Raw genomic sequence first — 27,293 nt, 5'->3', positions numbered from 1 at the left:
TATTTCCTAATTATTAAGGAATTAAAACACTTTTGACCAAAGGCACTTCCTATTTATTTATTGAAGTTTTACTTACCACTACTTACTACTTAACAGTGATCAAAGGACAAAACTATTTGGCATGTAACACAAACCTTGTAAAAGGAAATGGTATATCACTGTCACATGCTGACCCTTTCTTATTGGATCTAAAGAAACATTTGAGGGCAGATTATCTGGCATATTTTTAAAAAGCTGAGGAACAAATGCATACCATTCTCATTGTTTAATATGGTTTTAAGTCTCATGAGAAATTATGTATAAGGAGTGCTATTTGCCTGAGTTTTGGTCCATTTCAGTTTATCACCTCTTAGGATGAGAAATACTGCAAGAAAACTCAAAGGCAGAGTTTTTAAAAAATGGCCTTTAATGAAAAATATAAATCTTAAGAGCTTCCTTATGTAAAATAATCCTGTGTTTAATATATGTGTATATTTATTTATAAAGACAATGAGACAAATTTTATTTTACTTGACAGTAATATTTATGATGCTGACATCCTCATAGGGCTTATCTGTTTTGGGATTGACTTTGACGTTGGAGATCCTCTGTACAACTTCCATTCCTTTAGTCACTCGTCCAAACACTGTGTGCTTATTATCAAGCCAAGGCTATGTTGGAGGACAAATAGAAAATCTTGGTGAACTCCAAATTCTTAAATCACACCCTCTGGGTGAGCAAATTAAAGAGAATTTAAACTTCAGCTTCATTTAAAAATATAAAAAGATGTACTTTCACTTAGCAGCTTTTAAGAGTAATTTCCATGTTATATTAAAAAATATAAAAGCATAATCTAATGTTTAATTAAATATCTGCATCTTTCAGACCAAACAGCACTTGAAGATGTTTGCTGAAGGTAAGTCCTTTGCATGGCTTAAAGAATTATGGCTAAGGCTTTAAAAGTTTTCTGCAGGAATCTTACCCTGCACAAGAGGCAGTTTGGAATAGTTTAGGCAGCATGTGCTTTGGCATCAGAGAGAGAGGAGCTCAAACTCTGGCTCTGCTACTTACTTGACGTTTGTCAAGTTAATCAGGTCTCACTGTTTCCTCATCTGTTTTTTAAAACTGGGTATAGTGATAGTAGAAGTATTGTGAATATTACATGAGTTCATGTGCCTGGCAGACAATAGTTATAAGTATTTTTCCTTTACTGCTCGGTGCCTAATTCTAAAAAATAAAATGTATAATTTTTATAATTTTGTGGAACTGCATAGGAATAGAGCTAGATATTCTTACACTGTATTTCATCAAATCTACAATGTCATTGATTTAAGGGCTGCATTCTGATTTCAGAGACATAAAAATGTGGAAAAAAATGTCTTAAAATTGGGAATTCTTGCACTCTAATCATTCTAAAGATGAGGAAACAAGTCCAGAGGTAAAATAATTTTTGGATTGTCCAATTAATAGTGGCAAAGTTGACTTAAACTGTAGTGTCCTGAATTACAAAAGTACTGTTTTTACAAAGTAAAATCTGATTTGTTAGGTAATTTTACGTTTTCTTCTCTAAATTGTTTTCATTTTTATATCCTGGCATATATAAATAATGTAGAGAATAATAAAGCTCTCTTTTCTACTAAATTCACTCTCTTAGAGCAAAACCTATGAATCTTTGGCTTATAGACAATGCTGTTCTACTTACCGTTGGTACTACTGTTATGAAAAACTGGGATCCATTAGTATTCGAGCCAGCATTGGCCATGCTGAGTGTATATGGTCTGTCATGTCGTAATGTTGAATGAAATTCATCTTCAAATTCTCCTCCCCATATGCTTTCTCCTCCCATACCAGTACCTGTTGGATCTCCTGTCTGAATCATGAAGCCCTTAACAGAAAGTAGATAAAATCACATTACACGTGTTACATATATGTATGCTTTGGAGTCTTATGTTTGTCAAGAGTGCTTTGTAGTCAATAAAATCTTAACTTTATTAACAGTCATTCTATAAAGTGATTTTATTAAACTCTTAGTTATACTTTAATTTGGATGATATATTTCCATTGCTTAACTGCTACCTTATTTCAATGATTGAAACAAAAATGTAAAGGTCTTTCCATTTATAGATAGGTACTATCTTGCTCAATAATCTAAAGCCAATTAATAATTTAGATAAGTTTTAGGATCTTACATAATGTGTTAGGTCTTAACATAATTGCCCCGCTCTTCTCTCTTCCCTTTCCCTGAACACTCTGGATTTTCTGGTGAGTCACTTCACTAATTCCTTCAGAACTCTGAAATCTGATTTTTCCTTCTGGCATTTCTCCTGCCATTTCTTTCTTTCTTTTTAAAGTTTTTCTTTAAATTTATTTATTTTTATTTTTGGCCGCCTTGGGTCTTTGTTGCTGCACCCGGGCTTTTTCTCTAGTTGCGGCGAGCGGGGGCTACTCTTCGTTGCAGTTTGCGGGCTTTTCACTGGGTGGCTTCTCTTGTTGTGGAGCACAGGCTCTAGACACGCGGGCTTCAGTAGTTGTGGCACTCAGGCTCAGTAGTTGTGGCACACGGGCTTAGTTGCTCCGCGGCATGTGGGATCTTCCCGGACCAGGGCTTGAACCCCTGTCCGCTGCATTGGCAGGCAGATTCTTAACCACTGTGCCACCCGGGAAGTCCTCTCCTGCCATTTCTGACCTGCCAGTAATTAAGAACTACATCAATGCTCCATCCATTTTATGGAATGCTGCTCAACAAAATCCTGGGCTGAGTTCATTCTGCTCATCAGGTATTAATGGTAGTTTTCACAGATTAAGTGGTAACATGGCTCTGCTATTATTTAATCTTATCTTCTAGATCCAGACCTCATCTAGCCACTAGGAACTGGTTACCTTGGCTGTTGGTCTTATCTCAGCAAGATCCTTTATTCATTATCTGACCCTTTGCTTTAACTGCTTTAATTGCTGCAGTGTTTCTAAAAAGGTAACCATGCTATTATTCTTATCCTTGATTCTAGATCTGATTCATGACCATCCATTCTTCTTTTGACTTCCATAGTCCATTTTTCCTATTCCTAATAAACTGCTAAGTGTGAGAGAACAATATTCCTTAGGTTTTAAACCTCTTGTTATGGAATAACATACTATTCCTTAAATCACATAAAATTTGCATAACTGACCTTAATTATGCGATGAAATGTATGTCCATTATAATAACCATTTCTGCTGTGAACACAGAAGTTTTCCACTGTCTTAGGGCACCTAGTAAGACATATATTAAAAATATGAAAATTAATTGGAGCACCTTAGGACAGTTGTCTTTGTAGTTCAGCTTCCTAATGGTGTTTTCAGAATCTTCTGACAGTTTCAGGACAGTCTTTTTTTCGTAATTTCTTCTGATCTCAGGACAAGCAAGAGTTGACAGGGCATATAAGCAGTAGCCTATTCTTATAGTTTAATATACTATCTTTAGATCATGACTGCTTATTATATTTGAGTTTGACAGTATTTAGATTCCAAAGTCATTGAGCAGTTTAAAAAAAAACAACCATAGCACCTTAACCCACTGCATATAGTGGGTTAAGTTCCTGGGAAAGGTAATTTTCTTATTAAAAAAATGATATAGTATGGTGATATTTCCTGACCAATGACTAATTCACTGATATGACAGCTGCTAAATTTAATAAACTTTAAATGACAATCACACATTCAGATACACTTTCTAAATAATATTAACTAATCTCATGAGATGATTTAATACAGTACTTTATCATGTAATAGCTCCTAAAGCTGGGAATGGCAGAGACAATCAGGAGAATCTGTACCAAGCACATCAGGGAATAGGCTTAATGGATGCCTGGGTTCTGAATGCTTAAAATGAGATGGTCCAGGAGTCTAAAACTGCCTAGTTTTTTGTTCAATGCCATGATGTGGTAAAACACTGGACATAAAACATTCATATCCAAAATAACTAAGTACTTTTAAGTCAAGGCATTGTAAAAGATGTCATCTTTTGGATCAACAATAGCCAGCCATACTGTATTATATTTAGTATTGTATGTTCATTCTGCAAACTTTTCAAACATCAGGAAGGAAAAATAATTATCCTCCTCTTAAAGATGTGCTTTGAGAGGAAAGCCAATTATAACAAGTGGCCCACAAAACCTATAGTTGGAATGTGTAGTTGATGGTAGTGGTAATATATATTTGTTTATCACTTTACAGTTACATGCAGCACTGTCATAGCTACGATATTCTGTCCTTATAATAATAAACCTGCGAAGTATGTATATTGAAGTATGTGTATATATTTATAAAATTTTCCCATTTCCTAGCTTAACAGTTATCAGAAAGCTCAGGAAAGATGCTCTATCTAACATTTCAATTCTTCTAAATTCCTTAAGTCAAAATGACAAGAATTTTAAGTTGCATAGTTTCTTCAAATATACACATTTACACTGGTGTTTATTTATGACAACAAAAACAGTACATACTCAACAGGAAAAAGTTTGATGTGAATGTCTCCCATGCTCGTGTGGATAATGGCACTATCTGACACTCGTTTAGGTCCCTCGGCTTGAGTAGCTGCCATGACTTCTTCTTTAGAAGGTTTCTCATTAAAAACATCTCGGTCAGAATCCGCACTTTTTGTATCTTCTGGTTCTCGTTTAGTAAACTCAAGGAGGAAAATAAAAAGTGAGTAAATGAATTAAAATTTTTCATCTGGTTAAAATTTATGAACAAGAAAATTTCATTTCTAATGAAGTATTTGAGGAAACTAAGAATTCACATCAGAATAAATGCTTATTTCAGGAATCACTTCCTATCATAGGATGTGTAAGGCAGCTAAATTATTTCTACACTTGTCTAATATGAAAATTCATATGACGAAGATGTATGATTTCAAATGGAATTTAATTTCTTTTTTGGTGGAAATTTTTATGGGTACCCATTTAACAAGATGCAGTTTTATTTGAGGTAGCTCTCTGCTTCTGCCTTCTACTATGTCCTACCTAACCTGCAATCTATTGCTTACTTTTCACTATTTAGATTGCCTGAGTAATTCCAGCTCTGCCACTTAACTAGTTATGTGACTTTGGGGAAGTAAATTGATTACTTTCATTTCCTCATTCATAAATGGGGATAATAATAAAAACTACCTCAAAATGGCACCTGATATGAAGATTAAATGAAGGGATGTAAAGTACTTAGAAAACAATGCCTAACATATAGAAGGCACTATAAACATATTAATAATTGTTATTTCTATGAGTAGGACCTTGTGCTGGTAGAATGAGGATTCAAAGATGAATCAGTAATGGATCGTGATCTTTTTTTTTTTTTTGTCAGAGCCCATCTGATCTATCTAAACCCTGAAGCTTGGAAGAAAGGATTACATTTTGAGTGAAGTTGTAGAAATCTCAGGATCCTCGGGGTCTATGGAGAATTGAGAAAAATCTTTCAGTTGTTGAAATTCTGGACTTCTCAAGGCCTGTTTCTTTTATTTCACTCTCAGTAAGCAGAAATCTTTTCCCCCAAGAAAGTTCTACTGGATGTCAACTAAGTTCCAGGAAGGTAAAGCTAGTGCCCAGGCCCTGTCTTGCCTGTCATTCCTTGATCTACTTGGATCAATTCCAAATAAAGGAACAACTAAGCTAGGATGTTACTGCCTTAACATATTATTCTCCAGTTATCAAAGGAATGGCATGTCTGTTGTACTATTATGTGAATTTTAAAAGTTATCTTGATTTACTTCACATGTGGAACTATTAAAGTTCAAATTCTGTAAAATTTTACTTTTATTTCATGATAGTGGATTTGAAAAAGGGATACGAAATTTGTGTATATGTGTAGCATTTTAGTTTTGCTTAAGAATATGTACATCTAATAAAAAAAATTCATGAAAATGTTAGCAGTATAAATACACAGTGAGTGACTTAACATTTTGTTTTTCTATTTCTTCAAAGTTTCCAAGGAACATGTGTGGTTTAATCAACATAAGCATAAACTCTGAGGAAAGATAAAGAAAGAAAATTTGTTAAAGTTTTTAAATAAAGTGGATGGAAAATTAGTATATGTGTTTTTAGTGTATATCAAGAATTATCTTTTATGATTTATTTTTACCTTCAAAACAGTTAAATTACAGGTAAAAACAAGAAAAATTATTTTCCTTTAACATATATTAAGAAATCTTTAACAATGACTTTGAAAGTTATACGCAAAATTCTCATCTTAAAAGAATATACCCATTTTAGGCTAAAAGCTTGGTTGGAGGAGATAAACTGCTATCCTACATTTACCAAATGCTGGTAACCTTCATAGCATCACAGCTGCTTCTAATGTGTCAGATGAACGAATGAGTATACTATAATGGGCCAGATACTTTACAAAACTGTGGAGTTTGGTATGTGAAGAAAACATAGTGCCCTGTAATTATGGATTTTATATTATCTTGAGGAAGAGAGGATAGTGTCAGAGACAACCCCCCACCACCAAAAATCAGCAAATTATTCCAAAAGTGTGACACATAACACAAGCAGGCACACCTAATCCAGACTTAATGTCAAGAGAAGGCTTCCAAGCTGAGACCTGAAGTATGAGTAGGAACTAGGGAGAGGTGTGTGGCTGGTAGAAGGAATAACCTGTGCAAACACCTACAAGTAAAAAGAACACTCAAGTCTTGTAAATGGGATCAAGTTCAGTATGGTCAGTATAGCAAATGAACTAAAAATGAAGAAAGGTCTTCCCTGGTGGCGCAGTGGTTGAGAATCTGCCTGGCAATGCAGGGGACACGGGTTCGAGCCCTGGTCTGGGAAGATCCCACATGCCGCGGAGCAACTAGGCCCGTGAGCCACAATTACTGAGCCTGCGCGTCTGGAGCCTGTGCTCCGCAATGAGAGGCCGCGATAGAGGCCCGCGCACCGCGATGAAGAGTGGCCCCTACTTGCCACAACTAGAGAAAGCCCTCGCACAGAAACGAAGACCCAACACAGCCATAAATAAATAAATAAAATTAAAAAAAAAAAAAGACCTATGACTTTAAAAAAAGAACAAAAAAAAACAAACAAAAAAATAAAAATGAAGAAAGATAAACTAGGAGGGCAGCTAATATAGATAGCTGGGGAGTTATTAAAGGATTTTAGGCAGAGAAATAATCACATTTGGGTCTTAGAAAGTCTCTGACTGTGAAGGATAGAATGCAAGCACAGAAGTCTCTACACTTCAGATTTTTCTGTTTGACTGAACAATTAGAACAGTGCTACTCCTAGATAGCTTAGTAGTCTGATTTTAAGCCCAATCTTAGTTAACACTGCAAAGTACTTTTAGTTCTCCAGAAAAAAAAAAATCCCTCAGGAATGTACAATTCCAAGGTAGCATCATTACAATGGAATCAAAAGGTAAAAAAAGATATGTATGTAGAGAAGGAGGTGTGCAGGTTATGTTCAAGAGTAAAAGGTGAAAAATACTAAAACAAGAATTTTAAAAACTCCACAGCAAAAACTATTTTGGATGCAATCATTACCATAGCCACTTACTATCATCTTAGACAACACAAATAGTTGTAGAAGCCAGGTTGAAAAACGTTCAAAACAGGATGTAAAACAGTAAATACTTAAAATCAAACCCTAGTTAAAAATTCTACAATATTAATGTTATAAGATAGTATTTTGGTTGTTTAGAAAGTCTGCTATTATTGCCAACATTTTCTTCAGTTGAAAGCACAAGCTAAAAAAATAAAACTCCAACTAAACTGGAAGAAACATTAAAGTCTATCTCCTAGTACTTTCACATACCATATAAAATCTATTCTTTTTGAAAGATGTACAGACTATTGTTGGGTCAGCTTGAATATTCTGAAGAACAGGGTTTTCAGAAGCTTTCATTTCTATAGTAGTTGCAGCACGATGTTTTTTGGCTATTCCCTGGAACAACGCCAATTGCATCACTCTAATATTTTCTTGCTTGCCTAAGATCCGCACACACCTGGAAAATACAACAATATTTTTATTCAACAAAATTATCAGGATTAACTCCAATTATAACAACTTTACAGATAAAAGCTAGGAATCAACTATATCCTTTATCTTTGTACAAAATAACTAGTGAAAGGTTTTTAAAAAGTGTTTCTCTACCTCTCCTTCTCCCCCCAAAAAGTTATTTTAAATTGGTAGCTATCTATAATTTTCAGATTAAAACAATAACAATCATTCAGTCATACAGCTTTAACCTATCCCTGTCATTTTAATCTTTCTGCAAGTCTTCAAAGATTTTGTATTGCCAAGAACTACAATATAAATTTGTTTATATGTGAGAATGTATAGCACAAGATTTTTTTCCTTTAAATATACTTTAAGTTATTTTCATTTACATTCTGTGATAGTATCTGATTAGAGCAATTTTGTTCTAAGACCAAATGGACTGTTTGCACAAAAGGCTTACTGTGGTTTCATACATTTTAACTTCTGATTTTATGTCTAGCAGGATGTAATGCTGAATTCTGTGGTTAAAATATTTGGCAACATTTAACATGAACCAGGCTAATTTAAATCAATAAGCAAAAGACAGACTGAAACTTGTTAAAAAAAAAAAATTGAAACTATGCATATCTTCCTTCGATTTCTTTTACAAACATGAGTGGAAACTTTTTACATAAGATTATAAACAATCAAAAGACCACAGAAAAATCCAGTCAAAACATTTGGTTAAGTTTAGACATTTGGGACTATTCCACTTGTCTTAGAACAAACAAAACTCCCATTGTTTCCCAAAAGGAGGAAATGGTCCCTTAAAAGTACATTTTTAAAAAGCATAAATTATATTAAAGCTTACCGGTTTGTTTCTACATTTATAACTTTAATGCCCAGCATTGTTCCATATAGCACAAAGTGTCCAGTTTCATCAAAAACTATATTAATTAATCTTACTGCATCCACCTTCTCCAATTCACGTTCTACAGCCATGCGTCGGCCAAATTCCATGTCTGGTAGCTGTTGCCTCATCTGCTGCAGTTCAGTAAACATCTAGGAAACAAACCATTTATTAACAAAAAATGTTACATGATAAAGGGAAAGAGAATTTAAATAAAAGCAGAGTATACATTAAGAGCCACTAACAGTTTATGTACTTATATATCTTCTTAAGGAGTATTCTAAACACTTGAAGCAGGAAATCAAAAGACGTTAGTTAAGTTCAATCATAAAAAATAGTATTTATACTAGTTCTTCTAATGAAAAAAAATAAAAGAGTAGATATAACTACTGCTTTCTCTGCAGAAACAATATATCTGCTGCATTTTATAAGCCACAGACTAACACTTTCCAATAGAAATATAATGCAAACCACATACATAATTTAAAATTTTTTAGTAGCTACATTAAAAATAAACATAAAATTAATCTTAATGTTTTATTCAACCCAATACATCTAAAATATTATCAAAAGATTTAAATTTAAGTAACATAAAAAATATAAAAAAGCAAAATAAAGATTAAAACATTAAGCAATATTTAAAAATTAAGATATATTCTTTTTTTCTTATATTAAGTCTTTGAAGTCCAGTGTGTATTTTATACTCAGTCCAGCTCAGTTTGGACCAGCCGCATACCAAGTGTTCAACAGCCATATGTGGTTAGTGGCTATTAAACTGGACAGTGCAGCTACGGACTGTGAGGTCCTTGTACAAGGATCATGGGCCTGCCATATAACAAGCACTCAATTTTTGTTGAATGAATGAACTCTTTTATGATTTCACTAATTTATAACAATTTCATAGTTCAGAAAATGTTCCAAGTTATTTTGGAGCACCATTACAGTTAATTATCATTAGGTAAATGTGGTTTAGGATAGACGAATATTTTTATGAGTGCCTTTATTTTGGACATTTGGTTTACTTTTCTTTAGATATTTAATACACAGCTTTCAAGATGGAGGTCACATCTCAATTACTATGTACTATCACACTACCAGCCTCCCCACAGATGTGATCTTTACAGTTTTCTAGATATTTAGGGCATTAAACTGCAGAAATCAAAAGTAGCTCTCTATTGCACATGAAAAGAAGTCAGGCTTATGTCCCATCTACTTTTTTTTATGCTTGCATTAACGAAATACCCAGTTTTTCTAGATATGGAAAGAACAACATACATAACTCCAAAAATGCAAAGGAGGTATGTGTTAGGGAACAACATGAGGCCAAGTTCTTAAAGAATAGCTAAAAAGCTTGGTCATTAGGGTTTCTTGTCTCCAGTCTCTGAGACTGATATATTGCTTTACTCATTTGCCAGAAATAGCCTAGATGCCAGACTACATTTTTGTAGTGTGGGACCCTTGATTATTTTTGCTAGAGAGAAGATTCATTTTCAAGACTTAAAGTCTGTACATGGCCATCTGCCCACATATATGTATTTAATACATTTAATCCAACCTTTTAAGCACATCAGTATCTTTTTTTTTTACAGTATTCTAGCTTTAATAGCTGGACCTCTGTAATACACAACTGCATGGCCATATGCAGTGCTCCTGATTAATAAAATACCAAAAGATACAACTTCCTACCATCTAATTAAATTTGTCTATTAAACCAGGACTCTAACTAGTTAGAAGCTCCCTCCCTTAACATGGGACTGTGAGATTCTAGTCATTAACCAGTCATTAGCATTGTAAATAATTTAATTGGCATTTGCCTTTTTTTTTTTTTTGCAAACTCTCTCATTCTGAATTTCAACTTCTGTCATACACTTTGCTACTGACCTTCTCGTATTACCTTAGTCCTATAATTTCAACATATGTTAAAGACAACAGTGAAGAAATAGTGGATTGAACATCTCAGAGTATATGTGTTAAGAGATTTATATCTGGAGAATAGATTTTAAGTATTTCTTTTCTTAAGGAATCTGGGAAGAGCCGCAAGTTGTAAAGAGTTTTAAAATTATATTTAAGTTGAAACCAATATGTAGTTACCAGCCACCATTAAAGAAGAAAATATCAAAAGGAAAGGTTTCTCCTTCTCCTAAAAGCATAATGGAAAGCTATATTCTTCCAATAAGAAAATGAGTGGGCTTCCCTGGTGGCGCAGTGGTTGAGAATCTGCCTGCCAATGCAGGGGACACGGGTTCGAGCCCTGGTCTGGGAAGATCCCACATGCCGCGGAGCAACTAGGCCCGTGAGCCACAACTACTGAGCCTGCGCGTCTGGAGCCTGTGCTCCGCAACAAGAGAGGCCGCGACAGTGAGAGGCGTGGCGCGCGCACCGCGATGAAGAGTGGCCCCCGCTTGCCACAACTAGAGAAAGCCCTCGCACAGAAACGAAGACCCAACACAGCCAAAAATAAATAAATAAATAAATAAATTTAAAGGAAAAAAAAAAAAAAAGAATGTGATCTTTCCATTTAAAAAAAAAAAAGAAAATGAGTTATGAGGATGATTTGATTAGCAAAAAAATCTTCCCTTTTGTCTGGATTCATATTCCTTCAGGCAGATGATCAACCCAACGTGTTACTACTTGCCACCAAACAAGAGTATCACTAATAAGGGTGATAACGTTTTTGAAGCGCTTAATTCAGGGAATCTAATGTAAACTGGTGACTACCAAGACTGTATAATTGACACCGTCATACAGTAAACATTATCACTACAAAGGTTCAACCCACAGCCTTTCAGAGGATTCAACATACCATTAGCAGTTAGAGAACCACATGATGGAAACATGTGATGAGACTCAAATATCCACAAAAAGCAATTACCTTAGCATGGATAAAAACTCTTATTCTACAACTACATGCTCTAATAAATTCTTTTTTTTTTTTTCTGTTTCATTGGCCACGCTGCACAGCATGCAGGATCTTAGTTCGCCAACCAGGGATCGAACCCATGCCGCCTGCAGTGGAAGCGTGGTGTCTTAACCACTGGACTGCCAGGGAAGTCCCAATAAATTCTTGTTAGCCGTAATTATGTGGCAAGTATTGTTCTTAATGCTGGAAATACAATCATAAGCAAAACAGATACAGGACCATAAATCACACACAGTTTAGTTTACTGGGGGTTGATACACATTAATCATATAATAAGACCAAATATTCTAAAAGAAAATAAACAGTGATACAACAACCACATTAAAAAAAAAAAGTTGTCTGCGACTGTAAGAACAGTGGAAAATTACCAGGGAAAATGACTCTTCAAGATTTGAAGGATGAGTTCAATAGGTAATGGGAGGAACAGGGAGAGGGGTCACTCCACACATGAGGGACAGCATATGCAAAGGCCCTGTGGTGGAAGACATAGTCAAGAACTGAAAGAAGTTCTGACTGGCTAGAGTAAGAGGTAGTAGAGGTAGGTTGAAGGCACAATATGGCAGGCCACGATTTGGTCTTGATCCTAAGAACAACAGGTAGTCACTAAGAGATTCAAAGTATGACAAGATCAGATATGTGCTTTGAAAAGATTCCTTTGGGTGTAGCATGAATAACAGATTAGGAGGAAGCCAGAATAGATGCAGGGAGTAGTCCAGGCAATAGGCCAGGCAAAAGATCATGAGCTAGGGTAGTGACAGCTGTGCTCAAAGAAATGTATGCAAAGTATATGTAGAAAGTAAAATTAACAGGACTCATGATGAATTAAATAGAGTGGTAAGGAAAAACAGGTAAAGATGACTCAGGTTCTGGCCTGTGCAAGCAGATGGATATTTGTGCCATTCACGAAGACAGCAAAAATAAATAAATAAAATAAAAGGATATAATAGAAAGCTGGAAAAATAAATTTGGAAGTAGTCATACAGATAGACAGGAGTGTAGAGTGAGAAGAGAAGGGGGCCTAGCATGGGTTTTGAGGACCTCAAAAGAAGGAGCTTGCAAACAAAACAAAACTGAAGAAAAAGACACATAAGTATAAGAAAACTGGCTCAGAATTTATCATATCATAAACCTAAAGAAGGGAGTTTTGAAGAGCAACAATGCAAGACAGCAGACAGCTGAATAATATCTTTAATGTGCTAAGAGAAAATGATCATCAATCTAAATGTCCATATCCAGAAAAAAAAAATCTTTTAAGAAATAGCACAAAATAAAGACATTTTCACAAAAGTAAAATCTGATTAAATTTATATGGCACTTACACTTAGTGATTCATCAAAGACTCTCATGAGTTTTCCAGTTAAAAATCTGAAAATTCTAACTTTTCTATCAGAACCAATAGTAGCTATTTTCTTCCCATCAGGTGAAAAACATATGCTGGTTGGATAAGCCTTGCACTTGGCAAATTCATATAAATCTGTGTCAGTTTTATATTCCCAGTTCACATTTTTGGGGAATTTATATTCATGAAGAGGACCGGTCCAGTATTCAATCATTCCAGATTTGTCAGAAGACACTATTGCTTTGTAAACTGGGTTTAGCCGTATCTGAGTAAGAGGTGATATATGGAGTTTGTCAAAAATATGTAGCGGCTGGTTATCTCCTCGACCATCATAAATGAAAATTTTTCCTGTACTCTTCTCAGAAGCAGCAACTGAAGATATGGCATCCCCTGGGCAATAGATCCACTCACACTGTCCAGGAAAATAGCTAAAATAGTAAAGAATTGAGGGGGGAAAAAAAGAGGTCAATACAAGAAGTAAGCATCCTTCCTCATTCTCATCACCAAAAAATGTCCTGGCTAGTGATTTACTTGTTTTGGATTCTTTGCTCAGAAGTAGCAGACAGAGGTACAGAATGGGGAAGAATAAGAATACCTACTGATTTTTCTCTTTCTGACTTCATCAATGCAATGATAATAACTTCTGAGGATTTATCAAACCACAGGAAGAGAACTGCATACAGCAGATCATTTACAAGGAAACCTGAACAGACGTGGGCCTTAAAATACTCCAGGGCATTGTTTTTTGGATATTTGTCTATGTCTCCATCTATGTATAACTTACTTTTAAAGGTTAGCATGTAACAGTATACTTCACAAATCCATTCTTGAAATATTTAACATACAAATATTTTAGTCATGACTATGCTCAACAGAAAAACATTCTGATATCACACTCTCATTATCAGTTGCTTGATCTTACAACTATGAGCTTTGAACATGCTACCTGATAAAGTGTAAAAGAACTGGACAGATTTAATCAACATACAAAACTTATATATTCAATTGTGTGTTGTCTCCTTCAAAATAGTCAGTCTGAGAAGTTACACAGTTATTCCAATGATTGAGGTAATGTTCAAAACCTTTTAGGGACTCTTAGAATTTCTATCAAAGCTTAAAAACTATAGGCATACCTTGGAGATATTGCAGGTTTGGTTCCAGACCACTGCAATAAAGCAAGTCACATGGATTTTTTGGTTTCCCAGGGCATATAAAAGTTTATGTTTACACTACCTGTAGTCTATTAAGTGCGCAATCGCACTATGTCTAAAAATATAAATATATATAAATATATGGCTATACGTACCTTAATTAAAAAATATTTTATTGACTCCCTCTTGCGAGAGCACCAGAATCACAACTAACTGCTGAACAATCAATGACAGGAAGACACTGGAACGCATCAAAAAAGATACCCCACATCCAAAGACAAAGGAGAAGCCACAATGAGATGGTAGGAGGGGCGCAATCACAATAAAATCAAATCCCATAACTGCTGGGTGCGTGACTCACAAACTGGAGTACACATATACCACAGAAGTCCACCCGCTGGAGTGAAGGTTCTGAGGCCCACGTCAGGCTTCCCAACCTGGGGATCCAGTAACAGGAGGAGGAATTCCTGGAGAATCAGACTTTGAAGGCTAGCGGGATGTGATTGCAGGACTTCGACAGGACTGGGGTAAACAGACTCCACTCTTGGAGGGCACACACAAAGTAGTGTGCGCATCGGGACCCAGGGGAAGGAGCAGTGACCCCAGAGGAGACTGAACCAAACCTACCTACTAGTGTTGGAGGGTGTCCTGCAGAGGCGGGGGATGGCTGTGTCTCACCGTGAGGACAAGGATACTGGCAGCAGAAGTTCTGGGAAGTATTCCTTGGCATGAGCCCTCCCAGAGTCTGCCATTAGCCCCACCAGAGCCGGGTAGGCTCCAGTGTTGGGTCGCCTCAGGCCAAACAACCAACAGGGAGGGAACCCAGCGCCACTCATCCACAGAAAAAGTGGATTAAAGTTTTGCTGAGCTCTGCCCACCACAGCAACAGCCAGCTCTACCCACCACCACAGTCCCTCCCATCAGGAAACTTGCACAAGCCTCTTCAATAGCCTCATCCACCAGAGGGCAGACAGCAGAAGCAAGAAGAACTACAATCCTGCAGCCTGTGGAACAAAAGCCACATTCACAGAAAGATAGACAAGATGAAAAGGCAGAGGGCTATGTACCAGATGAAGGAACAAGATAAAACCACAGAAAAACAACTAAACAAAGTGGAGATAGGCAACCTTCCAGAAAAAGAATTCAGAATAATGATAGTGAAGATGATCCAGGACCTCAGAAAAAGAATGGAAGCAAAGATTGAGAAGGTGCAAGAAATGTTTAACAAAGACCTAGAAGAATTAAAGAACAAATAAACAGAGATGAACAATACAACAACAGAAATGAAAAATACACTAGAAGGAATCAATAGCAGAATAACTGAGGCAGAAGAACGGATAAGTGACCTGGAAGACAGAATGGTGGAATTCACTACTGTGGAATAGATTAAAGAAAAAAGAATGAAAACAAATGAAGACAGCCTGAGAGACCTCTGGGACAACATTAAACGTAACAACATTCGCATTATAGGGGTCCCAGAATGAGAAGAGAGAGAGAAAGGACCCGAGAAAATATTTGAAGAGATTATAGTCGAAAACTTCCCTAACATGGGAAAGGAAATAGCCACCCAAATCCAGGAAGTGCAGAGAGTGCCAGGCAGGATAAACCCAAGGAGAAACATGCCGAGACACACAGTAATCAAATTGGCAAAAATTAAAGACAAAGAAAAATTATTGAACGCAACAAGGGAAAAATGACAAATAACATACAAGGGAGTTCCCATAATGTTAACAGCTGATTTCTCAGCAGAAACTCTACAAGCCAGAAGGGAGCGGCATGACATATTTAAAGTGATGAAAGAGAAGAACCTACAACCAAGATTACTCTACCCGGCAAGGATCTCATTCAGATTCGACAGAGAAATCAAAAGCTAAGAGAATTCAGCACCACCAAACCAGCTCTACAACAAATGCTAAAGGAACTTCTCTAAGCGGGAAACACAAGAGAAGACAAGGACCTACAAAAACAAACCCAAAACAATTAAGAAAACGAGAATAGGAACATACATATCAATAATTACCTTAAACGTGAATGGATTAAATGCTCCAACCAAAAGACACAGGCTCGCTGAATGGGTACAAAAACAACACCCATATATATGCTGCCTACAAGAGACCCACTTTGGACCTAGGGACACATACAGACTGAAAGTGAGGGGATGAAAAAAGATATTCCATGCAAATGGAAATCAAAAGAAAGCTGGAGTAGCAATACTCATGTCAGATAAAATAGACTTTAAAAATAATGATTGTTACAAGAGACAAGGAAGGACACTACATAACGATAAAGGGATCAATCCAAGAAGAAGATATCACAATTATAAATATATATGCACCCAACATAGGAGCACCTCAATGCATAAGGCAACTGCTAACAGCTATAAAAGAGGAAATCGACAGTAACACAATAATAGTGGGGGACTTTAACACCTCACACCAGTGGACAGATCATCCAAACAGAAAATTAATACGGAAACACAAGCTTTAAATGACACAGTACACCAGACAGATTTAATTTATAGGACATTCCATCCAAAAACAGCAGATTACACTTTCTTCTCAATTGCACAAGGAATATTCTCCAGGAGAGATCACATCTTGGGTCACAAATCAAGCCTCAGTAAATTTAAGAAAATTGAAATCATATCAAGCATCTTTTCTGATCACAACACTATGAGATTAGAAATCAATTACAGGGAAAAAACATAAAAAACACAAATGCGTGGAGGGTAAACAATACGCTATGAAATATCCAGGAGATCACTAAAGAAATCAAAGAGGAAATCAAAAAATACCTAGAGACAAATGACAACAAAAACACAACAATCCAAAACCTATGGGATGCAGCAAAAGCAGTTCTAAGAGGGAAGTTTACAGCAATACAAGCCTACCTCAAGGAACAAGAAAAATCTGAAATAAACAATCTAACCTTACACCTAAAGAAACTAGAGAAAGAAGAACAAACAAAACCCAAAGTTGGTAGAAGGAAAGAAATCATAAAGATCAGAGCAGAAATAAATGAAATAGAAACAAAACAATAGAAAAGATCAATAAAACTAAAATCTGGTTCTTTGAGAAGATAAACAAAATTGATAAGCCATTAGCCAGACTCATCAAGAAAAGAGAGGACTCAAATCAATAAAATTAGAAAAGACAAAGGAGAAGTTACAACAGACACCGCAGAAATACAAAGCATCCTAAGAGACTACTACAAGCAACTCTATGCCAATAAAATGGACAACCTGGAAGAAATGGACAAATTCTTAGGAAAGCATAACCTTTCAAGACTGAACCAGGAAGAAATAGAAAATATCAACAGACCAATCACAAGTAATGAAATTGATACTGTGATTAAAAATCTTCCAACAAACAAAAGTCCAGGACCAGATGGATTCACAGGTGAATTCTATCAAACATTGAGAGAAGAGCTAAGACCCATCCTTCTCAAACTCTTCCAAAAAACTGTGAGGAAGGAACGCTCCCAAACTCACTCTAAGAGGCCACCATCACCCTAATACCAAAACCAGACAAAGATACTACAAAAAAAGAAAATTACAGACCAATATCACTGATGAATACAGATGCAAAAATCCTCAACAAAATACTAGCAAACACAATCTAACAACACATTAAAAGGGTCCTACACCATGATCAAGTGGGATTTACCCCAGGGATGCAAGGATTCTTTAATATATGCAAATCAATCAATGTGATACACCATATTAACAAATTGAAGAATAAAAACCATATGATCATCTCAATAGCTGCAGAAAAAGCTTTTGACAAAATTCAACACCCATTTATGATAAAAACTCTCCAGAAAGTGGGCATACAGGGAACCTACCTCAACATAATAAAGGCCATATACGACAAACCCACAGCAAACATCATTCTCAATGGTGAAAAACTGAAAGCATTTCCTCTAAGATCAGGAACAAGACAAGGATGTCCACTCTCGCCACTATTATTCAACATAGTTTTGGAAGTCCTAGCCATGGCAATCAGAGAAGAAAAAGAAATAAAAGGAATACAAATTGGAAAAGAAGAATTAAAACTGTCACTGTTTGCAGATGACATACTACACATAGAGAATCCTAAAGATGCCAGCAGAAAACTACTAGAGCTAATCAATGAATTTGGTAAAGTTGCAGGATACAAAATTAATGCACAGAAATCTCTTGCATTCCTATACACCAATGATGAAAAATCTGAAGGAGAAGTTAAGGAAACACTCCCATTTACCAGTGCAAAAAAAAAGAATAAAATACCTAGGAATAAACCTAGCTAGGGAGACAAAAGACCTGTATGCAGAAAACTATAAGACACTGATGAAAGAAATTAAAGATGATACCAACAGATGGAGAGATATACCATGTCCTTGGATTGGAAGTATCAATATTGTGAAAATGATTATACTACCCAAAGCAATCTACAGATTCAGTGCAATCCCTATCAAATTACCAATGGCATTTTTTACAGAACTAGAACAAAAAATCTTAAAATTTGTATGGAGACACAAAAGACCCCGAATAGCCAGAGCAGTCTTGAGGGAACAAAACAGAGCTGGAGGAATCAGACTCCCGGACTTCAGACTATACTACAAAGCTACAGTAATCAAGATAGTATCGTACTGGCACAAAAACAGAAATATAGATCAATGGAAAAGGATAGAAAGCCCAGAGATAAACCCACGCACCTATGGTCAACTAATCTATGACAAAGTAGGCAAGGATATACAATGGAGAAAAGACAGTGTCTTCAATAAGTGGTGCTGGGAAAACCGGACAGCTACATGTAAAGGAATGAAATTAGAACACTCCCTAGCACCATACACAAAAATAAACTCAAAATGGATTAGAGACCTAAATGTAAGACTGGACACTATAAAACTCTTAGAGGAAAATATAGGAAGAACACTCTTTGACATAAATCACAGCAAGACCTTTTTTGATCCACCTCCTAGAGAAATGGAAATAAAAACAAAAATAAACAAATGGGACCTAATGAAATTTAAAAGCTTTTGCACAGCAAAGGAAACTACAAACAAGGCGAAAAGGCAACCCTCAGAATGGGAGAAAATATTTGCAAGTGAATCAACGGACAAAGGATTAATCTCCAAAATATATAAACAGCTCATGCAGCTCAATATTAAAAAAGCAAACAACCCAATCCAAAAATGGGCAGAAGACCTAAATAGACATTTCTCCAAAGAAGACATACAGATGGCCAAGAAGCACATGAAAAGCTGCTCAACGTCACTAATTATTAGAGAAATGCAAATCAAAACGACAATGAGGTATCACCTCACACCAGTTAGAATGGGCATCATCAGAAAATCTACAAACAAATGCTGGAGAGGGTGTGGAGAAAAGGGAACCCTCCTGCACTGTTGGTGGGAATGTAAATTGATACAGCCACTATGGAGAACAGTATGGAGGTGCCTTCAAAAACTAAAAAAGAATTACCATATGACCCAGCAATCCCACTACTGGGCATATACCCAGAGAAAACCATAATTCAAAAAGACACATGCACCCCAATGTTCACTGCAGCACTGTTTACAACAGCTAGGTCATGGAAGCAACCTAAGTGTCCATCAACAGATGAATGGATAAAGAAGATGTGGTACATATATACAACGGAATATGACTCAGCCATAAAAAGGAACGAAATTGGGTCATTTGTAGAGATGTGGATGGATCTAGAGACTGTCATACAGAGTGAAGTAAGACAGAAAGAGAAAAACAAATATTGTATATTAACACATATATGTGGAACCTAGAAAAATGGTACAGATGAACCGGTTTGCAGGGCAGAAATTGAGACACAGATGTAGAGAACAAACGTATGGACACCAAGGGGGGAAAGTGGAAGGGGGGTCGGGAGAGGGGGGTGGTGTGATGAATTGGGAGATTGGGAGTGACATATATACACTAATACGTATAAAATGGATAACTAAGAAGAACCTGCTGTATAAAAAAATAAATAAAATTCAAAAGTTCAAAAATATATATTTTATTGCTAAAAAAAATGCTAATTGTCATCTGAGCCTTCAGCAAGTCATAATCTTTTTGTAATAGTAACATCAGAGATCACTGACCACCGTAACAAATACAAAAGTAATGAAAAAGTTGAAATATTATGAGAATTTCCAAAATGTGAAATAATGACACAAACTGAGCAAATGCTGCTGGGAAAATGGTGAGTATAGACTGGTTCATGCAGGGTTGCCACAAACTTCTATTTGCCCAAAACCCCACAGTATCTGTGAAGCACAATAAAACAAGATATGCCTGGTGCTCTTTCAATATCCTCAAAGGGGGCAAATGTTCAGCATTTATGAATAGATTTGATTTTTTAAAATAGCTAAAGTCTGAGGGAAACAAAGCTGGGGAATAAGACACATGATCAATAGGTATTTCTATTTGTAGTCAAAAAATAAGTTCTGACCACAAATAATGAGACTGATTTCCTTCAGTGTCTCATAAACTGATTTTGAAGGAAATTCCAAAGAATTCCTGCTACATACTGAATTGTGTAGTTCCAACCCCCTACTCCTCCAATTTATATGGTGAAGCCCACATCTCCAAAGTGACTGTATCTGGAGAAAGGGTTTTAAAGAGGTAATTAAGGTTAAATGAGGTCATAAAGGTGAGGCCCTAATCCCACAGGCCTGTGGCCTTCTAAGAAGTGGAAGAGTAAAATATTCCCCACTCTTTCCCGTCTCTAATGAGGACAAAGTGTGAAACCTGGAAGAGAGTCCTCACCAGAAACCACACCCTGCTGGAACCTTGATTTTGGACTTTCCAGCCTCCGAAACTGTGAGAAAATAAATTTCTGTTGCTTAAGCTACCCAGGATATGGTCTTTTGTTTAATCTCATTACTGTACAGTCTAAACACATAGTTTGGATGTCAGTATACTTCAAAGTTAAAATAACCAACAACTCCAAAAATGTGCATAAGCCTTATACAAACACAATGCCATATTACTGAAATAAGCATAACAAGGAAGTTAATTCTATGCACCAGTAAATTAGACATGATGGATACTCATTAATTTATTAAGTAGTGTCAAATGGATAAAATGAATCCTTGTTGTGGTGCTGTTGGGACATTTCTGCTGTAATTAATGACAAAAAACACAGCAGGAGCTCCCGAACAGCATTGTAACAAGGATTCATAATATTTAATTTTCCCAAGTAAAATCAAAAGTCACATTTTTTAATGAAATGGTAATATATTCTGTTTAGAAATACCTATGGAACAGGGAAGTTTAGTTCAAGAATTCTTCCGCTAAGTTAAAAAAATATATACTTTAAAAAAGACTCACCCAAGCTTCAGCATATTGATCATGTCAAAGTTCACTACATCAAACACCTTCATTGCTTTATCATCACCCACGGAACAGAACAAGGCTCCCTCAGAGCTAATTGCAATACTCTCAATAACTCCTATTTAAATAAATCAAATTAAAACATTCTAGTAAACACCAATGAAATGGACATAATTGAAAGAAAAAATATTTTAAAAGAAACTTTAATCAGTACAGTTTAAAAGAGAGCCAAAAAAAAAAAAAAGAAAAGTGAAATTCTTACCTAGGTGACTGCGAAAATGTTTAACAAATTCAATCCCCTCTTCTACTTTTTTCCAGAATTTAACATGTCCATCATGACTGGCAGTAATAATAAAGTCTGTCCTGCATATATAAAATTGTAGAAGTTAATTTCTAAAACAGATCTATGAATCACTTAGTACTCCCAAAGCAATCATTCACTGAGAATCTTGGACTCTTAAATAACAGGTTAAAAAAAAAAAACCTTCCTTTATGCAGACCACTATATCACTATATTAGTGTAGACAGAACATTGCAAAATTTGATGCTCTTTTTTGGATATCATAACAGCTTCCGCTGCACTAATTTTAAATTCAAGAGCTAGGATCAGAATTGAGCTAGAACTTGACATTAAAAACAAAAAAAAAAAGAAAAAGAAAAAGAAAACTCTCACCAGGAATCACTAGATCTTAGGGTCCTTTAATGCTAAAATTACCCTATAGGCAGTATTTTCACAGGGAAAATGTACTATCTTTCAGAAGTTGATAAATAATTAAATTCCAACATACTACTTACATATACAGCAAAATTCAATGTAAGTTTGTTTCAGATACTATCCAAGGTATTTTGGTTGTTTAAGTATCAAAATCTTGTACAGTATAGCCTCCTCTGTCAGGTATATAAAAATAGAAACCATTTGTTGAAACCTAGTAAATGTCAAGTACTCTACATACATTATCTTAGCTACAACTACCTTTACAGCAACTCTATTAGGGTGAATATTTTTTACCACCTTTTTAAAAATTAGGAAATAGTTTTAAAATGTTAAATGTATTTGCCACAGGTCCATAGCTGGAGAGCAGCATTCAATACTGGGTCTGCCTAACTTCAAAATCTAGGTTTCTATAAAATCTTCAAAAATCTTTCTATTACACCCTGCTGACTTAGGTTAAACAAAGAAACTTGGAGTGATGGAATGCTAGTCCTATATGCTGCTTTATACACTGACAACTTTGGACTAGGAAAAAAGAGTTAATATTTGGTTAAAATTATCCCATAAATGAAATATAAAGATATTTAATTTAAATCTTTAACTGTCTCCAAGAGATCAAGAATAGACTGATCCAAAGAGCAACAACTCATCTTCCTCTTTCCATGCTCACTGCCAATATCATCCCAGCCACTATCATATCTCATCTAGGTTTCTGTATTAGCCTCCTAACTGCTCTCTCTGCATCCATTCTTGCTCTATTTGAATCCATTCATCTCACCACAGCCAGAGTGATCTTAAATATATATATATATATATATGCATATATATATATATATGCATATATATATATATATATGGTGTTACTCTCCCAATCAGGTTCAAATTCCATATAAGAAATAGAAAACCCTCTGGGGTTTAGTCCTTGCCTTTTTCCTCCAGCCTCATCTGCCATTTAACCCCTCTAAATCTGCTTCCTTATCTGTAAAATGTAGATGATACTACCTTACAAGATTGTTAAGATAAATGAAATAATTTATGAAAAAGCCTTGGCACTGTACCTGGACATAATATGCACTCAACAAAGAGCAGAATATTACTATTATTATTATTATCCTTCTACAAATCCCTATTCAGCTATTTTGAAGGTCCTGTGACATTTCCAGAATGTCTTAGATCTCATCATTTTCCCCATTAGTACTGAAGAGGCCAGCTACCAATTACTCCCATCTTATCTAATAGACTCTTCTTCATGGAAGCTCAGACACTACCTGGACCATCCCCTTTTGGCATTTATCTCCAAAAGACATGTACACAAACCAGGGAATTTTGTCTTAGAGAATGCATTCCTTGTATGATATACGAAAGACCATGTAGGTCTTTATTTAACATAAACTATTACAAAACCTATGGAATGAAATAGAAATCCTTAATATCATAAAGCTACTTCTACAAATCCATCTCAAAATTGAAGCATTTTAAAAAAGGATAAACTTCTCAGAAAAAAATTAAGATGTGATTGATAGACTTACTTGGTGCACACCACATGGGTGATAACATCTCTATGCATGTAACTGCGCTCATACATGGATGCACTGGGGAGATTATCAAGATAGACTCTTTCAAACTCTAGAACTAAGGAAAAAAAGTAAAGAAAAATATTTTTTAACAACTGGAATGCTATTTTGTATTTTCTTCTAGATTTTAATTTCTCTCAATTCACGTATAATAAAAAAAAATCCAGTGTCAGTTATGTCAGTTGTAACTTATTATTTCACAGTACTGAATAGCACCATTATTTAGTCGGTCATAACAGGTTCTCAAGTACTATATAGACGTTTAACTGTTCCCAGAACTTAAGAATTGAGTGGTTCTGGCTTAATATAAAGGTTCCATTAAAAACCAAAAATCTTAAAGTTTCATGAAAATATCACAACCATATTTCTAACCATGTAGATCCAATTATTAGTGCTCATTTAAATAAGTAATAAGAGGCCAGTGACAATCTAGAATGTCTCAGTTTATCTTGAAGGCAATGATCCTCTTTGAAGTCACTGATACCAGGTTTGAAACAGGTAAACAAGATAAATGCTTAGATTTTTGGAGCTGAGAAAATCCTAGAGAATATCCAGTTGAGTGCTTCTCAAACCTTTCCCAAGGGCAAAACATTTTTAAGAGTGGTAATCTGAGGAAATATTTCATTATATGAGCTATGAAAAATTTTACTAGTAAAAAATGCCATTATACTTGTAACCAACAAAACAATCCATGATGGCCAAACACGCCTATAAAAAGTTCCTAAATTAAGCATGACTGTTTCATGGTTTTTCGTAACTACTATATAGCAGACTCAAAGTTGTATCCAACAAATTACTTTTCCCTTCATTTTTAGTAACAGAACCCCTGTTTTTATATGGGAATATTGACATCCAGCCACAAGATCTTTCTCACCATCTCTGCAATTAGGTGTGACCAAATGCCAATGAGATAAAAGTGAAAGTGTCGTGTAACAGTCAAGAAGTCTCCTTGAAGAGTTGTGCCCTTCTTCCCTCATTCAGTCCTACAGCTGGGAACTGGGAGATAAGCACTGTTAATTCTAACAAACACTAAGGACAAAGATGAGGTCCATACCCTAGTGACGTTTGGGCAGGAAGTTGGAAAGAACCTAGGTCCCTTTGGAGCCTCCACACCAATCCTAGATTGTCTACTTTAGGACCTTTATCTTTTTAATGTTACTGTCATATTGAATTTTTCTGTAATATGCAGCTAAATTTAATCCTATCTGATGCATATTCCTTTTGTTGTTTGTTAGTTCACTTGTTGAACAGATATTTATTGAAAACAAACTAGGTTCCAAAAGACATGGACATAAAGAAGAATTAACACATAGTTCCTGTCCTTGAGAAACCATCAGTTTAATTAAACGTAATGCTATATCATCATTTATAGTGTCTTTCTGAAAATGTGTACAAAAGTCCAATGTCCAAAGAACATGTTAAAGGGGATGGTTCCATTCCTAGAAAGTTTTAAACCCCTGTCCTTTTAGATAAAATCTTCAATGATATTTTTCTAACATTTCAGACGTTTTTAAATTTCAACTTTTTCTTCAAACTGAATACACTACTGACTGGCTTAAATAGAATAAACATCTAATTGTCTCAACTGTATCAAGTTTATAAGCTTTTTGTCTCCTAATGCTAATATCAGCACTTTGATATTTTTGGATTTTTCCATTCCCTCCACTCATTTACACAAAAAAAGGACATGAAATCTAGTGCAAGAAAATAATTACGAGCATAAACATTATAATATTCAATCATTCAATACTTATTGAGTATCTGCTATATGCAAAGCACTGTACCAAGCACTGGAGCAAAAGAGGCATGTTCTTTGCACTTATATGTTTACAGTCTTAACAGTGAAGAGAAACATTAATCAGACAATCACATGAATAAATATACAATTAAAAATGTAGCAAGTGTAATGAGGAAACAATTGCTATGGAAACACTTAACAGACAGACTTAGTAGTAAAAAAAAAAAAGGTAATGCACTTTAAGGGTGTTAATGTACAATGTTCAAAAAAGTAGCTTCTTCAAAATTCGGATACATAAAATTTGAAGGCTACCTATAAATTCAGTGTGATAAACATACCTCAGATTTATGATCAATGTGCTTTAGAAACCTAGTCCAGACTGGAGAAGTCACAGGTTTCCCAGAGGAGGTGATAGCTGAGCTGAGTGCTAAAGGTTGAACAATAGTAGGTTAAGTGAAATGGGTGAGGGAAATTATTCCAGGTAGAGACACCATGACAGCCACACAGGCATTCACAGGAGAAAAAGGGCATGCCCAATTCTCAAGTGTTTTAGTACGGCTGGAGCACAGAGTAAGAAGGAACTACAAGGGTTTGGTAGAGGGAAGTAATGGAAATGTGCTGAGGGAGGTAAGGAGAAATCATATCAAGAAGGACCTTGTATGCTATGTTAGGGAGTTTGGACTTTGTTTTGAAAATAATGAGAAATCACTTAAAATTTTTAAGCAGAGAGAGTAATAAAGATTTGAACTTTCAGAAAGATCACATTTTAATGGTCTTACACGTTTAAGGAAAACATTTCAAAGAACTTGAAAAATAAGAAAATTTAATATGTCCCTTTCACCACTGCCCCCCCGCCCTTTTTTGGACCACCCTTTTTAGTTGATAAATTTTGTCACTAATCCACGTTAGTGGCAAAATGCTTCAGGCCATGGTATCTCACGAGTCTGGTTTGAAAACCACAGACCTTGGTTTTTAGATGAAAGATTTGTGATCCAGGAAACTTATGTAACTATGTCAGAAAACTCATCAGTGGAAGAGTCAGGATTGAAATTACCTTTACCTATTCTTTACCACTCTAAATAGGCACCGCCTGCCCCGGCGGCCCAACACACTACACCACTCTTGAACTGACAACCTTAAATAGAACCAGTATTCTTATCCACATCTGCTAAACGGGGTTAAAAATTCCAACCTCATACGTCTGCTGTACGGATTAAACGAGAGGCGCCAAACACGTAAGTACCGGCATAAATTAGCTTTAGCATCTATTGTAACAAATCAGAGATTAATTGTGTTAGATATTATCAAAAAGACGCTTTACTCAAACCAAATAACTATTTCGGGAGTAAAGAACGGCCAGAAGTGAGAAGACGACCCTCTGTTCCAAGGGCACAAATCCTCCCTTTTGGGGTCTGGCTTGAACTCTCCTACTCGGGGGACACAGCATTCCAACCTGCCCTGTGCCTATCTCTGTAGCTACCTTTCCTCTTCTTGACCAGCGTTGCCTCTACAGGTAAGGGCCCAACCCAGCGCTCTTCATTTTCTTCTTCGTTCTCTTGGGCCACAGCCACTACCAGCTCTCCCTCGCCGAGTTCCGTTTTTTCAGGTTCCTCCGGGTCCCGGCGCCTTCTCCTTCTCAGCTGTGACTCGCTACCACCTTCGGCCGCCATGTTGTCCGAATCGTCAGAAAA

The 27,293-nt window shown here is 35.9% G+C and overlaps 1 protein-coding gene across 2 annotated transcripts; it reads right to left on the bottom strand.

Moving 5' to 3' along the window:
• Window positions 1-119: 119 nt before the first annotated feature.
• PPWD1 (peptidylprolyl isomerase domain and WD repeat containing 1) lies at window positions 120-27,277 on the bottom strand. 2 transcript variants are annotated; one of them, XM_068535413.1, is made up of 11 exons: window positions 27,083-27,277; window positions 23,820-23,922; window positions 21,841-21,941; window positions 21,576-21,696; window positions 13,075-13,522; window positions 8,797-8,987; window positions 7,761-7,950; window positions 4,461-4,642; window positions 3,147-3,228; window positions 1,682-1,864; window positions 120-650 (listed from the first exon to the last, which is right to left on the bottom strand). In XM_068535413.1, exons 1-11 carry the CDS (start codon window positions 27,270-27,272, stop codon window positions 507-509), a joined length of 1,935 nt encoding a protein of 644 aa, XP_068391514.1. In that variant the 5' UTR covers window positions 27,273-27,277; the 3' UTR covers window positions 120-506. The 2 variants fall into 2 exon arrangements, with proteins under 2 accessions (XP_068391514.1, XP_068391515.1); XM_068535414.1 differs by lacking the exon at window positions 27,083-27,277 and adding an exon at window positions 22,374-22,466 and having other exon boundaries at window positions 23,820-23,902.
• Between the last annotated feature and the right edge of the window lie 16 nt (window positions 27,278-27,293).

This window comes from Eschrichtius robustus, chromosome 2, assembly GCF_028021215.1.
Source record: "Eschrichtius robustus isolate mEscRob2 chromosome 2, mEscRob2.pri, whole genome shotgun sequence".
Taxonomy (NCBI): Eukaryota; Metazoa; Chordata; class Mammalia; order Artiodactyla; family Eschrichtiidae; genus Eschrichtius; species Eschrichtius robustus.
The sequence above is the reverse complement of the archived record's forward strand: the minus strand, read 5'-3'. Positions and strand labels throughout refer to the sequence as shown.